Raw genomic sequence first — 12270 nt, 5'->3', positions numbered from 1 at the left:
ACGAGTGTTTTAACTGGGCTTGGCTTTTGGATTTCTCTTTATTGAAACTTTCGCATTCGATGGCTTAAACTTAATAGTAATAATAATAATAATATTACATTAATAAATAACTAAAAGTAAGGCCAAATCAACTTTAACTTTAGTTACAACAAGTTACTCATCATCCACTCTCGATTGACCCTCGTAATCGTGGCACTTGCATCCATTCAAATTAAATGCAAACGGAGCTGCGAACGGTAGACTAATATTATTTTTAATGTGCATCCACAACGATATGAATTTAAACACTATTTTTGTTCAACTACATTTGCAACGGTACGCTACGGCTGAGACGCATACGATATTTATATTTTGCTCTTTCGTACAATCAAAATTCTCCCGCCAAGTGCACATTTTATGTGATAAAATCAATTAGCAACAATCAATTCAATGGATTCTCGGTGACAAATATTTTGCGACTTCTTCGGATGTGATTTAATTTGTTTAGTTCAATTAACCACTTCTGTTACCAGCATCCCACACACTCTCACTCTGATATTGTAGCTTGAATAGTTGTCATTGGATGCCTGAATGAGCTGCCCATAGTCGTCTAGGTTGTGACACTGGTGATCGATTGTTAGATAGGGGTGATGGTTTTGATATAACTCCTAGTTGTTGGATGGCTCCAGGTCCATATGGCTGGTGGCACTGGTTGACGGAGAGGCAGACGGTTGGGATTGGGTATTTGACTTTTTCGCGGAACTGCTTGAGAAGCGTCCGCTTGAGGTGGAAGCGCCCTGCGCCGAACCCGAGGGCCGGCTGTCCAAGCTCCTGGCATCAGTACTCTCTTCACCTTCGTCGTCATCGTCCTCCTCCTGTATCAGCTTGCGTGCCAGCTTGACAGCCTCGAACTCGCGATAGTGTGCCTTACGACGTCGTTCGAATTCACGCCGACGTTCTGTAACAAGAGTACTCATGATTAGTCACTGAAATTCGAGAGGTTCTTGAAAACAAAAAAAACGCTTACGTCGTTCCTCCTCACTCAGGGGCTGATCGTCGCCGGAAGACCCTTCGTCTTCAATGCTCTCTGAAGACTGTTGTGTATTGGCCGCAATGCGTAGTCTAAACAATTATTTCCAATGAAAATAAACTTTAAGAACTATATGTACCAGTCTTACTTTTCCACGAGCAGCTCTGTGTCTAGCTCGTCCCTGTTATCTTCATAGGCCTCCGTGTAGTTATATGGAGTTTTGGGTTCATCGATTTTCATATGACCATAGTCCTTGTCGGCCGGATGGAAGGTCTGCAGAACGTTGAGCTCATCAAACTTGGCACTTTTCCGAAAACTATTAAAATAAACTTTATTAACAAATGCTAGTTTTCCCAGTTTACCATAAACACTACCTGGCTCCGGACTTGTCGAAACTGCGAGAAGTCTTTAAAATACCCTTGCAGGGCAACTGTGGGCTGGGATTGTTCTGCATTCTGACGGGGGCTTCGACCGTTGACTGTGAATGCACAGATAGAAACTTGATTTAATTGCGAATTTGAATTAGTTACGTCAGGGGATCTGCTGCTGGACAACCGGTGGACGGATGAATCACGGCGGCAGTAACCGAACAGGCACTGAAATCGCGAGCTCCGCCAGATTAGAATGGCACAGGTCGCAGCGACACTTACGCCACCGTTGGCAAATCGTGCCCTTGGGGGGGTCGCCACCGCCACTGGCAAAGCCACCCACAGCCACTGCCGCCACCACCCCCCGTCGCCCACCATCCGCTGACCACCGTCGTTGCATGTGGTCGTAGCAACGCCCTTTTGGCCATTTGCTCTTGTATCCTCCATTTGCTAATCCATAGACTTACTTGTTACTGTTGCTATTCTTGCTGATTTCGTTGGCGTGTTAACTGCAATTGCAAATATATATGCAACTGCAACTAAAATTGCAATTTGCACCTCAGTTCTCAGTTAGCAGCCAGCTGTTTCTTGTGGAAAACTAAACAACGCAGCAGCTCACTGAACTGTTTACAATTTTGAAACTATGAATTTATCTCAAAGCGTAATAGGGGCCAATGAGTTCAATTTCGACTTGCACTTTTCTAATGCAAACAAATGGAATCCGGTAAATATTCTAACAATTTCGAGGCTCGTCTAGGGCTGTCACAATTGCGAAGACTATCGATGGTTCATCCGTTTGTTAAACAATCGATAATCAATTAGTTTTTCTGTGCAATACATTACTACTTAAAAATTAAAACATGGACTTAACATAAGATACTAAGTTTTGGGGGAAAAAATGGCATATACATATTTTCTATTTTATTCTATTCTATTTTATTTAATAATACATTTTATAAGACTTTTTGATGAATCAGCTGATAGGGCTGCAAAAACAGCTGATAATGTCCTTAATAACTCTAGTTCACATGAAATATTTTGAATATATTTTCATTATTTAATCTTTTGAGAATTTTCAACGTTCTATCATTTATAGAAAAGATTTATATCATGTCATATTTAATAATACTTTTTTATGACTTTGTCGAAATCTATCGATAGTCGTGAGTTCTGTCTATGGGAAAAGCTGTCATCGCCAAAAAGCTAGCTAATTTTTTGTTAGTTGTTTTGTGGTAGCGAGAATTTAAAGTTTACTGAAGAATCGCGATAAGGAACCTTAGAAGCAAAGCCGTAAAATGTTTAATGGTCAGCCCATAAAAGAGCCTACCTCATTATTTCGAAGCTATCTGGTGGCTTAATAATTGTTTCGCACAGTGTCGGAAAATTTGCGCCTTATTTTTTGCAATGACAACTTTGAAACTTTATCACAATCATCACCCCACACATGCAATTACATATATTGATTAAAAAGCAGAAAATTGTGGAAAATGTGGGGGAAAATGGAGGAAAAGAACATGGACTGAAGGCGCATAATCATCCGATCTGCCATTGGGCTAGGTGTTCTCTCCCCATTGGCTGACTGATGCTAAGTGCGACACATATGTGCGGCCCGCTTCATCATCATCCGATGTCTGATGGGTCCCACTATTGATTTCTTGGCAACCAAACAACCAACCACCCACCCTTTCACCCTGTGCCATCTTCTCTCGTGTTACTAATCCATTGGTCATTATTTCTCTGTCAGGTTCATCGCATCCACATTAGCCAAAAAGTAACATAATAATATCCACGGTGCAAAGTTCAAGCAGCATCCATCCACATAGGGTTGAGTCATGTCGTGGATAACCTTTGGAGCCCTCGCCTCTGGCTTTGGTATTTCCCCTTACAATCATTTCCTTGTCGTACAGTCTTCCATGTGTAGCTTTGTTTAGATTTAAAGATGCCAGTCAATAAACGCTTTTCTAAATGTTATACATATTGTACTTGCAGTTCTTCAGCGCCTGCTGGGGGGCGACCAGCCGGCCAACAAGGTTCTAGAAATCAAGAGCGAATCTCTGGGAACTCTGCAAGTTTTGGCGCGGGATGATGCCATGGTCCTATTTGCTCCGCCATATAACAGCAACGACAAGAGGGCTGTCTATGAAATCGTGCTGCAGAGGCCCACCTCGGATTCAAATACCACGTCCTTCAGTTTGTACCGATCTGCAGTGCAATCGGAGGCCGAGGAGCGTTTTAATGCTTTCCGCCAAAGATTACCCGTATTTGTCAGCATAGTTAAAGAAGTAACTAAACCTTTAATGACTTTAATTAGTACACCCTATTAATATTTGATGCTTTTGTTCATATAGCACTATAACATAAATGGTCTTCAGAAAACCTGCGACGCCCTAGCGGATAATCCATCGTGGACCCTTGCCCATTTGGTTGCCTACTTCAATTTGGTGGACTACATCAGCAATCCGAAAGTTTTGCAATGCATAGACCAGGCCGATCACACCTCCCTAATGTCACCCTTCCAACTGGCCATCAAGCAAGGCCACATCGAAATGGTGAAGGCTTTGTTGCCGCTGAGCAAACTGGAGCATTTGGATATTAACAGCAATTCGGTGTTCCATTACGCCGCCAGCACCACGAAGGAAATTATTAACGTGAGTCAGTGGTCTTATCTTTTATATTTTTATCAACATGGGACTTCCCCCTTCTCGGTTTTAGCTTCTCACCGACAACAGCACCGTGAACTTAAACCACATTAACTCGGACGGTTACACACCGCTGCACATTGCTTGTGTCGGCGACAAGCCCGATTGCGTAAAGGCATTGCTATTGGCCGGCGCCGATGTGAACTTGAATGCGAAAAACATCACCAAGCTGCACAAGACCTCCGCTCCCACCTCGGTGGCTTCATTCCTCAAAACCAATGTGAGCAAGTTGTACACCCAAGATATGAAATATGGAGGCACTCCTCTGCACTGGTGTTCCTCCAGAGAAACCCTTCACGCCCTCATCATGGAAGGTTGCGACGTCAACGCAACGAACTTTGAGGGCCGGACTGCGCTCCACGTGATGGTGGCCAGGAATCGGTTCGAGTGCGTTGTAACCCTGCTAGCCCACGATGCTGACATTGATGTTTTGGATCAGGAGGGAAATGCCGCCTTGCATATTGCCATTGAAAAGAAACTAGTACCTATTGTCCAGTGTTTGGTGGTTTTCGGATGCGATATCAACTTGAAGAATAAAGATGGCAGAACCCCGCGCCATATGGTGGGTAACGATACGAGTGGCAACAAGGAAGACGAGATTCTGTACATACTGCACTCGGTGGGCGCCAAACGCTGCACAGATACAGGGTCCAAATGTCCGCCAGGATGCAATGCTAAAGGCAACTACAACGGCATCCCCCCGGAAGCTCCGGAGTCCGTGGAGCAACGCGAGCACATTGAAAACATGCTGGCCACCACTAGTCGTCAAGTTATGGGAGGACTACTGGGCGCAGCTGCTAATGGGCTAATAGAGAAGCAACCGCCACCACAGTAGGTTAATGAATCTTTAATAATATAACAAAATAATACTATAATTTCTCCAGGATGCCGGTTGTGGTGGACACTGAGAAGGAGTTGAAAGGACAGAGCATAATGGACGCTTTATTGGGCATGTTTACCACCAAGGTTAATGCTGATGAAATGAAGAAGGATACCTCTTCAGGCAGTTTGGCCAGCGCTACTGCCACACCTCCTTCAGCTAGTCCCGAACAGCTACCTTCTCCCACGTCGCCCATCGCCGCTGAAGTGGGCGACAAGCCATACGGTCGTGGTCGCCTTCTTTGCCTGGATGGTGGCGGTATTCGAGGCTTAGTATTAGTTCAGATGCTGCTGGAAATCGAGAAGCTATCACGGACGCCCATTATTCACATGTTTGACTGGATTGCGGGTACCAGTACTGGTGGCATCCTGGCCTTGGGCTTGGGCTGCGGCAAGACAATGCGCCAGTGCATGGGCCTTTATTTGCGCATGAAGGAACAATGTTTCGTTGGTTCGCGGCCCTACAACAGTGAGTTCTTCGAATCCATCCTGAAGGACAACCTTGGCGAGTTCAACGTGATGACGGACATCAAGCATCCAAAGATCATGGTTACTGGAGTCATGGCTGACCGCAAGCCTGTCGATTTGCATCTCTTCCGCAACTACACAAGTGCCAGTGACATTCTGGGCATAGTGACTTCAATCAGTAAGTTAAAACACATGTTCTTATATATGTATTCGTATGGAGAAACGTTTAAGCTATTCCGCTAAAGAATCGGAATTTTTTTCCCAAAAATGTATCCTTCATTGTGAGCCATATAGTGCCTCCAAGCATTTTTGTAGATTTATGAAGGGGGCCCTCCAGAAAATTTGGCAAAAAATTTTAAAAATATAGTGTTCTTAGATTTTGATGTAGATTTATGGAGAATTGATCTACGAATCGTTTAAGGTACTCCTCTTGATAATCGGATGAATATTCCCAAAGATATAGACTTCGCAGTGAGCCATATCGTGGCTCCAAGCTGTTTTGTGGATTTTTGCAGGGGACCCTCCAGAAAATTTAGAAAAAATCGAAAAAAAAATTATGTTCTTAGATTTTGATGTAGATTTATGGAGAATCGATCTACGAATCGTTAAAGGTATTCCTCTCAAGAATCGGATGAATATTGCCAAAGATATAGACTTCGCAGTGAGCCATATTGTGGCTCCAAGCTGTTTTGTGGATTTTTGCAGGGGACCCTCCAGAAAATTTAGAAAAAATCGAAAAAAAATTATGTTCTTAGATTTTGATGTAGATTTATGGAGAATCGATCTACGAATCGTTTAAGGTATTCCTCTCAAGAATCGGATTAATATTGCCAAAGATATAGACTTCGCAGTGAGCCATATTGTGGCTCCAAGCTGTTTTGTGGATTTTTGCAGGGGACCCTCCAGAAAATTTGGCAAAAAATCGAAAAAAAATTATGTTCTTAGATTTTGATGTAGATTTATGGAGAATTGATCTACGAATCGTTTAAGGTACTCCTCTTGATAATCGGATGAATATTCCCAAAGATATAGACTTCGCAGTGAGCCATATCGTGGCTCCAAGCTGTTTTGTGGATTTTTGCAGGGGACCCTCCAGAAAATTTAGAAAAAATCGAAAAAAAAATTATGTTCTTAGATTTTGATGTAGATTTATGGAGAATCGATCTACGAATCGTTTAAGGTATTCCTCTCAAGAATCGGATGAATATTGCCAAAGATATAGACTTCGCAGTGAGCCATATTGTGGCTCCAAGCTGTTTTGTGGATTTTTGCAGGGGACCCTCCAGAAAATTTAGAAAAAATCGAAAAAAAATTATGTTCTTAGATTTTGATGTAGATTTATGGAGAATCGATCTACGAATCGTTAAAGGTATTCCTCTCAAGAATCGGATGAATATTGCCAAAGATATAGACTTCGCAGTGAGCCATATTGTGGCTCCAAGCTGTTTTGTGGATTTTTGCAGGGGACCCTCCAGAAAATTTAGAAAAAATCGAAAAAAAATTATGTTCTTAGATTTTGATGTAGATTTATGGAGAATCGATCTACGAATCGTTTAAGGTATTCCTCTCAAGAATCGGATTAATATTGCCAAAGATATAGACTTCGCAGTGAGCCATATTGTGGCTCCAAGCTGTTTTGTGGATTTTTGCAGGGGACCCTCCAGAAAATTTGGCAAAAAATCGAAAAAAAATTATGTTCTTAGATTTTGATGTAGATTTATGGAGAATCGATCTACGAATCGTTTAAGGTACTCCTCTTGATAATCGGATGAATATTGCCAAAGATATAGACTTCGCAGTGAGCCATATTGTGACTCCAACCCGTTTTGTGAATTTTTGCAGGGGACCCTCCAGAAAATTTGAAAAAAATCGAAAAAAAATTATGTTCTTAGTTTTTGATGTAGATTTATGGAGAATCGATCTACGGACCGTTTAAGGTATTCCGCTCAAGAATCTGATTATTTTAGAAGCTCCAATAACCTTCAATCAATGAAATCCATAAATTCCGAAGATATACCCTTTGCAGTGAGCCATATAAGTAGCTCCAAGAATTTTTGAGGATTTTTGAAAGGGGCCCTTCATAAAATCTGGAAAAAATCTTAAAAAAGAAACTCTGTTTTAAGATTTTGATGGAAATTAATGGGACATCGATCTTCGTTTCCTCGCTCAAGAACTTGATTATTTTACCTAATGATATGCCCTAGGTAGTAGTAGTAGTCCACAATATAGTAAATTCAAGCATTTGAATAGGCTAGAAATCTGAACAATTTAAAGATTTTTCTTCTTGATTTTCTTTCAAGGTAACCGACGAATTCCTCCTCCGCCGCCCCAAGAACAATTGGTCTGGCGGGCAGCCCGTGCAACAGGAGCGGCTCCTTCCTATTTCCGCGCTTTTGGACGCTTCTTGGATGGTGGGTTGATTGCCAATAATCCGACTCTTGATGCCATGACCGAAATCCACGAATACAACATGGCCTTGCGGAGCGTGGGTCGCGAGTCGGAGGCTATACCGGTATCTGTAGTGGTTTCATTGGGTACGGGCCATATTCCTGTCACCGAACTGAAGGACATTGATGTTTTCCGCCCGGAAAGTATCTGGGATACAGCCAAACTGGCGTATGGAATATCTACCATTGGTAAAATTATTGTTTTTCTATTTCTGAAACTGTATTTATCCAAAAATATTCAATTTATAGGCAATCTATTGGTGGATCAAGCTACCTGTTCTGACGGAAGAGTCGTGGATCGCGCCAGAGCGTGGTGCAGCACCATAGGGATACCTTACTTCAGATTCAATCCGCAACTCAGCGAGGACATCGCTATGGATGAGAAGAATGACCAAAAACTGATCAATATGCTGTGGCACACCAAGGCCTACATGCACAACAATCGCAATAAGATCATAGAAATGATAAACTTTCTGAAATAGCGCGCAAGAAGGATTTAGATCGCATTTGCTGTTAAAACATCTCTTCAGAGATTTTTCGGATCTTCTCGATGTACTTTAGCTTAGTTTACCAATTTTCCCATTTTGTTCAGCACCCTTTTCGCGGTCTAAATCAAAGCTCCCTTCACACACACCCCTTAAATTACCGAACTAGTCCCACCACGTAAAGTTGAAAAATGCGATTAAGTTGATTTTTTTATTTTTTTGAGGCTTTTATATCCGACACGAAATAAGCTTTTTAATGTGTTACTCGTTTTAAGGAGGAATCTTACTTACTAATGTTAATCTTAAAATCCTGTATTTTTGTGTGTTAAGTACCCTCCAATTGAATTGTGAGCTGAATCATATGATAGATAATACATTCCGTGCCGCTTTGTTAGAAAATACATATTTATGGCCGAGCACGAATTTTGAATAAAGTTTTTAAGTGTGTAAACCAGTTTTTTAATTTTATTGGTTCATTAATGAGTCACAATGGATTTCATTGATTGAAGGTTATTGGAGCTTCTAAAAACAATAATTATTATTTTTTTTCCTTTTAATTTTAATGTTTTTTCGAAAGCAAACTAAAAACAAATTTTGTATTTCTTTAAAATTTTTTCTGCAATAAAAACAAACATTCCATGAATATCAGCCAATTTTTAATTTTTTTTATTTTAAATATTTTTTAAAGTTTGAAAATTAATTTTTACCAGGGCTGGTAAAAATCTATCGATAAGCATTTCTCTGCCTATCGCACGCACTCATTGTCTTATCGATAGGGGTCAAAATGTAAACAGGAAAAAAATAGAATACAAACAATACAGACAGGAAAATAAGCAGCGCGTGCCTAGACTCAGATTTTTCATCTAAAAAGTAAACCAAAGAGGAACAGGAACAGGGAAGAACAAAAAGAAACGGACGCAGTTAAGATTCCCGTGGAGCAAATGGCCGCGGCCACCAACAGTGATTCCTCCAGCGGCGTGGATTCTGTGGATTCCAAGGAGGAGGTGGAAATGTCGCCTGCACCATCGTCCATGGCCATTGTTAGGTCCAGCCCAATGCCGATGCCTGCGAGCGGAAGTGCCTCGAAGGGAATAATGATCACACCGCCGCCGCAGGTGATGCCCCCTACGCCCACCTCCTCGCCCAATACGCACGGCGAATGGCCGCACATGCAACTCAACCTAAACCTGAACCTGAACTCAAACTCCAGCACCAACGCATTCCAGCTGAGTAGAGACCGGGGCGAGCACTTTGCGTTGCCGCATCTGCCGCCCCTGCCCCTTAACCAGAACTCATCCAACTCCAACAGCGAGTATCTGCCCAGTCTAATCCATCCGAGCACGCTACCCTCCGGCAGCAAGAGCTTTAAGATGCGCCCCCGGATGCAACGGATGAAGCATTATTGCACTTACAGCAACATCCTCACCCAGTCAAATGGCCGCAAACTACGCACCGCCGCCTCCACCTGCAACATCGAGCTGCTCAATCGGATCCTGGAGTCCGGAGCCAATCCCAATGCCGCCGATGAGTACAATCGCAGTCCGCTGCACCTTGCCGCTTGCCGCGGCTACATACCTATTGTCCAGCAGTTGCTCAAGTATGGAGCCAACCCCAATGTGGTTGATTCTCTGGGGAATACGCCACTTCACCTGGCCGTGATTTCGGCCAGCTCCAACAATTTTAATGTGGTGGTGGGAGTGCTTCTGCAAGGCGGCGCCAGTGTCCATATGTACGACCGCAGCAACAAATCCCCACTGGAGCTGGCCGAAGCAAAGCTGAGACTGCTGCGCAACAGATACGATCATCCCACACCGGAGACGGCCAAGATTCTGGAGGACATGTGTATGCTTACCACGTTGATTTTGCGTTATATGGTGAAACAGCAGCGCGAGCTGGAGGACCTGTCAGCGTTGGAAAAGCGCCTGCAGAACCTAAGCACCAGCGACCACCAGGAGGAGGTAGTCTCCCAGACCGCCGACGAGCTGCTTGCCAGCGTCGAAAGGTTGTCCATTAATAACAAGTAGATAAGGAGCGAACGAACGCCAAAGGAACCCAACCATAAAAAGGATACAGACTTGATAGCGTTCGATGAGTTGAGAAAAGGTGAGTTTTCCACAGATGTATTTAAAATATACCTTATTAATAGGAATCCGTCTGGATTTCAGTTTGTTTATCGTTTCCTAGTTTGGCTGCCGTTGAGCTGGAGTTGGCATCGTGAAGGAAGCGGCCGGGTAAGCCGGATCACTAGGTTGAGATCCTGTCGTGGCTGCTGGAAGCGACCAACGCTCTCAAACACACAAGCACACACGACACACACACACCCACAACAACAACAACCACAACACATTGTTTCAAGCGATCTTTTTTATTAAGTATTTCATTTAAGTTTCATTGTTTATGCAAAACAAACATAATTACATTTTAAGCTTTACGTTTAGCGCGCCAAAACAAAATCAATTATTGTAATAAAGATTCAATCGCAACTCAAGTGAACACCTAACAAACTGCTAAATTACATTTAATTAAATGACTATAAATGGAAATCGTTAAGTGTCTATTGTATACTATAACAAAATCATATGCGTGTAAACATACACTGAACAATAAACGAAAATTCAAACGGCCATTGACTTAACCCAACCGTATATTTGATATTATTTAGTAAAATAATGTTTCTAATTTAATAGGAGCTATGATTTTCAATAGTTAGTTCCATAAAATATATGACCATAAAGTCTACAAACCTTTAAAAGAAAATCGAATGCCCAATATTTTATGATAAATATTGATATTTAAAAGCAAACTAATACCCCATCAAGATGATATATTTAATGGATCAACGCCCAGGAAAGTGAGCTGTGTTTTCCATTCAAAAGTCGAGCCCACTATTTAAATAATAACGGAAGCCAGACAAATGATCAAAACACTTCCCCGACCATAAATTTTCATGAATGGCCTAGAGTTGGGCGTAAAATAGCCAAAAACGAAACGAAAAAAGCCCGAAAACAAACCCGTAAATTCATTCATTTGAAACCAAAATACATACTAGTTTTATCTAAAATACACCTTACCCTCTTGGGGGCAGGTGTTGAAGAGAAAGGAGAGACAGGTAAGGGGAGGAGCAGAGTCGAGACCGAGACCTCTTCTCCTTCCCACGTCGGTTACGTTTCGTTGAGCAAAATGATGAACATACATATTTCAAATTGTCATTAGGCACTCCACTTGGAACCCAGATCCACGGCATACGGAAAAAATGAAAAGGAGTGGGAGGAAAAGGGCACAACTGCTTATACATATATGTAGTATGAATGTATGTATGTCTCTAATTTTTGACCCAAACTACTTCCACTTATTGGCGGCAGTTGTGATAAGATACTTGGTCATGTGTTGTCGTTGTTGTTGTTGTTGTTTTGATGTGTGTGGTTTTAGGAAGAAACGAAGGAAAAGGGCAGCCGAGCATATGCGGTAAACAAACAACGTCGCTGTCCGGGATCCGGATGCCGTGTGAATTTCACATTTCACTGCATTGCTTTTGTAATTTTAATATAGTTCGGCCGTCGCTTCCTCCGTCTGCGAGCCAGAACGCCTACACGAAGTGTACGCTACAGTGTGGTGCGTAGGGTACTTTAGTTTGTCTGCTTTGCTTTAAATAAATTTTAAAAACTGTATAAATTTGTTTTATATTTTAAAGTTACTAATTAAATACCTTTAAAATTTTAAAAATATTTTTATACAGTTTCATAGGAGCTCATTGAAAGTGACGGATATACCCGAAACTTTCTCCCGCTCTTTGCGTCGCTTCCGCTCCGTTGCCGCTGCAGGCGCCGCCCTGGTGCAACATGTGTTTGTTTTTGTTGGTCTGAAGGTGTCCGGTTGTAAGAGTGTGCGTTTCATTCACAAAATTTTGTAGCGTAC

General features: G+C 42.2%; 3 protein-coding genes across 5 annotated transcripts; 2 read left to right on the top strand and 1 right to left on the bottom strand.

The window, feature by feature from the left end:
* Nucleotides 1-5: 5 nt before the first annotated feature.
* Nucleotides 6-2153, bottom strand: I-2 (protein phosphatase inhibitor-2). Of its 2 annotated transcripts, none has more exons than XM_017235529.3 (5): nucleotides 1845-2153; nucleotides 1384-1487; nucleotides 1158-1325; nucleotides 1007-1101; nucleotides 6-937 (listed from the first exon to the last, which is right to left on the bottom strand). In XM_017235529.3, exons 2-5 carry the CDS (start codon nucleotides 1461-1463, stop codon nucleotides 648-650), a joined length of 633 nt encoding a protein of 210 aa, XP_017091018.1. In that variant the 5' UTR covers nucleotides 1464-1487; nucleotides 1845-2153; the 3' UTR covers nucleotides 6-647. The 2 variants fall into 2 exon arrangements, with proteins under 2 accessions (XP_017091018.1, XP_070136740.1); XM_070280639.1 differs by lacking the exon at nucleotides 1845-2153 and adding an exon at nucleotides 1540-1794.
* Nucleotides 2154-2544: 391 nt separating this feature from the next.
* On the top strand, nucleotides 2545-8806 carry iPLA2-VIA (calcium-independent phospholipase A2 VIA). 2 transcript variants are annotated; one of them, XM_017235564.3, is made up of 8 exons: nucleotides 2565-2682; nucleotides 3122-3249; nucleotides 3367-3659; nucleotides 3726-4025; nucleotides 4090-4907; nucleotides 4961-5601; nucleotides 7724-8059; nucleotides 8120-8806. In XM_017235564.3, the coding sequence occupies exons 2-8, from the start codon at nucleotides 3210-3212 to the stop codon at nucleotides 8350-8352; spliced, it is 2661 nt and encodes an 886-aa protein (XP_017091053.2). In that variant the 5' UTR covers nucleotides 2565-2682; nucleotides 3122-3209; the 3' UTR covers nucleotides 8353-8806. The 2 variants fall into 2 exon arrangements, with proteins under 2 accessions (XP_017091055.2, XP_017091053.2); XM_017235566.3 differs by lacking the exon at nucleotides 3122-3249 and having other exon boundaries at nucleotides 2545-2682.
* Nucleotides 8807-9143: 337 nt separating this feature from the next.
* Nucleotides 9144-10848, top strand: LOC108121438 (uncharacterized). Its single transcript, XM_017235533.3, has 2 exons — nucleotides 9144-10458; nucleotides 10521-10848. The coding sequence occupies exon 1, from the start codon at nucleotides 9297-9299 to the stop codon at nucleotides 10377-10379; it is 1083 nt and encodes a 360-aa protein (XP_017091022.2). The 5' UTR covers nucleotides 9144-9296; the 3' UTR covers nucleotides 10380-10458; nucleotides 10521-10848.
* Nucleotides 10849-12270: the final 1422 nt, after the last annotated feature.

This window comes from Drosophila bipectinata, chromosome 3L (assembly GCF_030179905.1).
Source record: "Drosophila bipectinata strain 14024-0381.07 chromosome 3L, DbipHiC1v2, whole genome shotgun sequence".
NCBI classification, from domain to species: domain Eukaryota; kingdom Metazoa; phylum Arthropoda; class Insecta; order Diptera; family Drosophilidae; genus Drosophila; species Drosophila bipectinata.
The sequence above is the reverse complement of the archived record's forward strand: the minus strand, read 5'-3'. Positions and strand labels throughout refer to the sequence as shown.

Excerpts from the sequence above, each read along its gene's own strand:
- I-2 (XM_070280639.1), bottom strand. The coding sequence starts at position 1,755 with ATGGTGGGCGACGGGGGGTGGTGGCGGCAGTGGCTGTGGGTGGCTTTG. Across the intron at positions 1,102-1,157 it reads ACAGAGCTGCTCGTGGAAAA|ACTACGCATTGCGGCCAATA; the intron begins GTAAGACTGGTA and ends ATAATTGTTTAG. Across the intron at positions 938-1,006 it reads CCTGAGTGAGGAGGAACGAC|AACGTCGGCGTGAATTCGAA; the intron begins GTAAGCGTTTTT and ends CTCTTGTTACAG.
- iPLA2-VIA (XM_017235564.3), top strand. The coding sequence starts at position 3,210 with ATGTCGTGGATAACCTTTGGAGCCCTCGCCTCTGGCTTTG. Across the intron at positions 5,602-7,723 it reads GGGCATAGTGACTTCAATCA|GTAACCGACGAATTCCTCCT; the intron begins GTAAGTTAAAAC and ends TTTTCTTTCAAG. Across the intron at positions 8,060-8,119 it reads GTATGGAATATCTACCATTG|GCAATCTATTGGTGGATCAA; the intron begins GTAAAATTATTG and ends TTCAATTTATAG.
- LOC108121438 (XM_017235533.3), top strand. The coding sequence starts at position 9,297 with ATGGCCGCGGCCACCAACAGTGATTCCTCCAGCGGCGTGGATTCTGTG.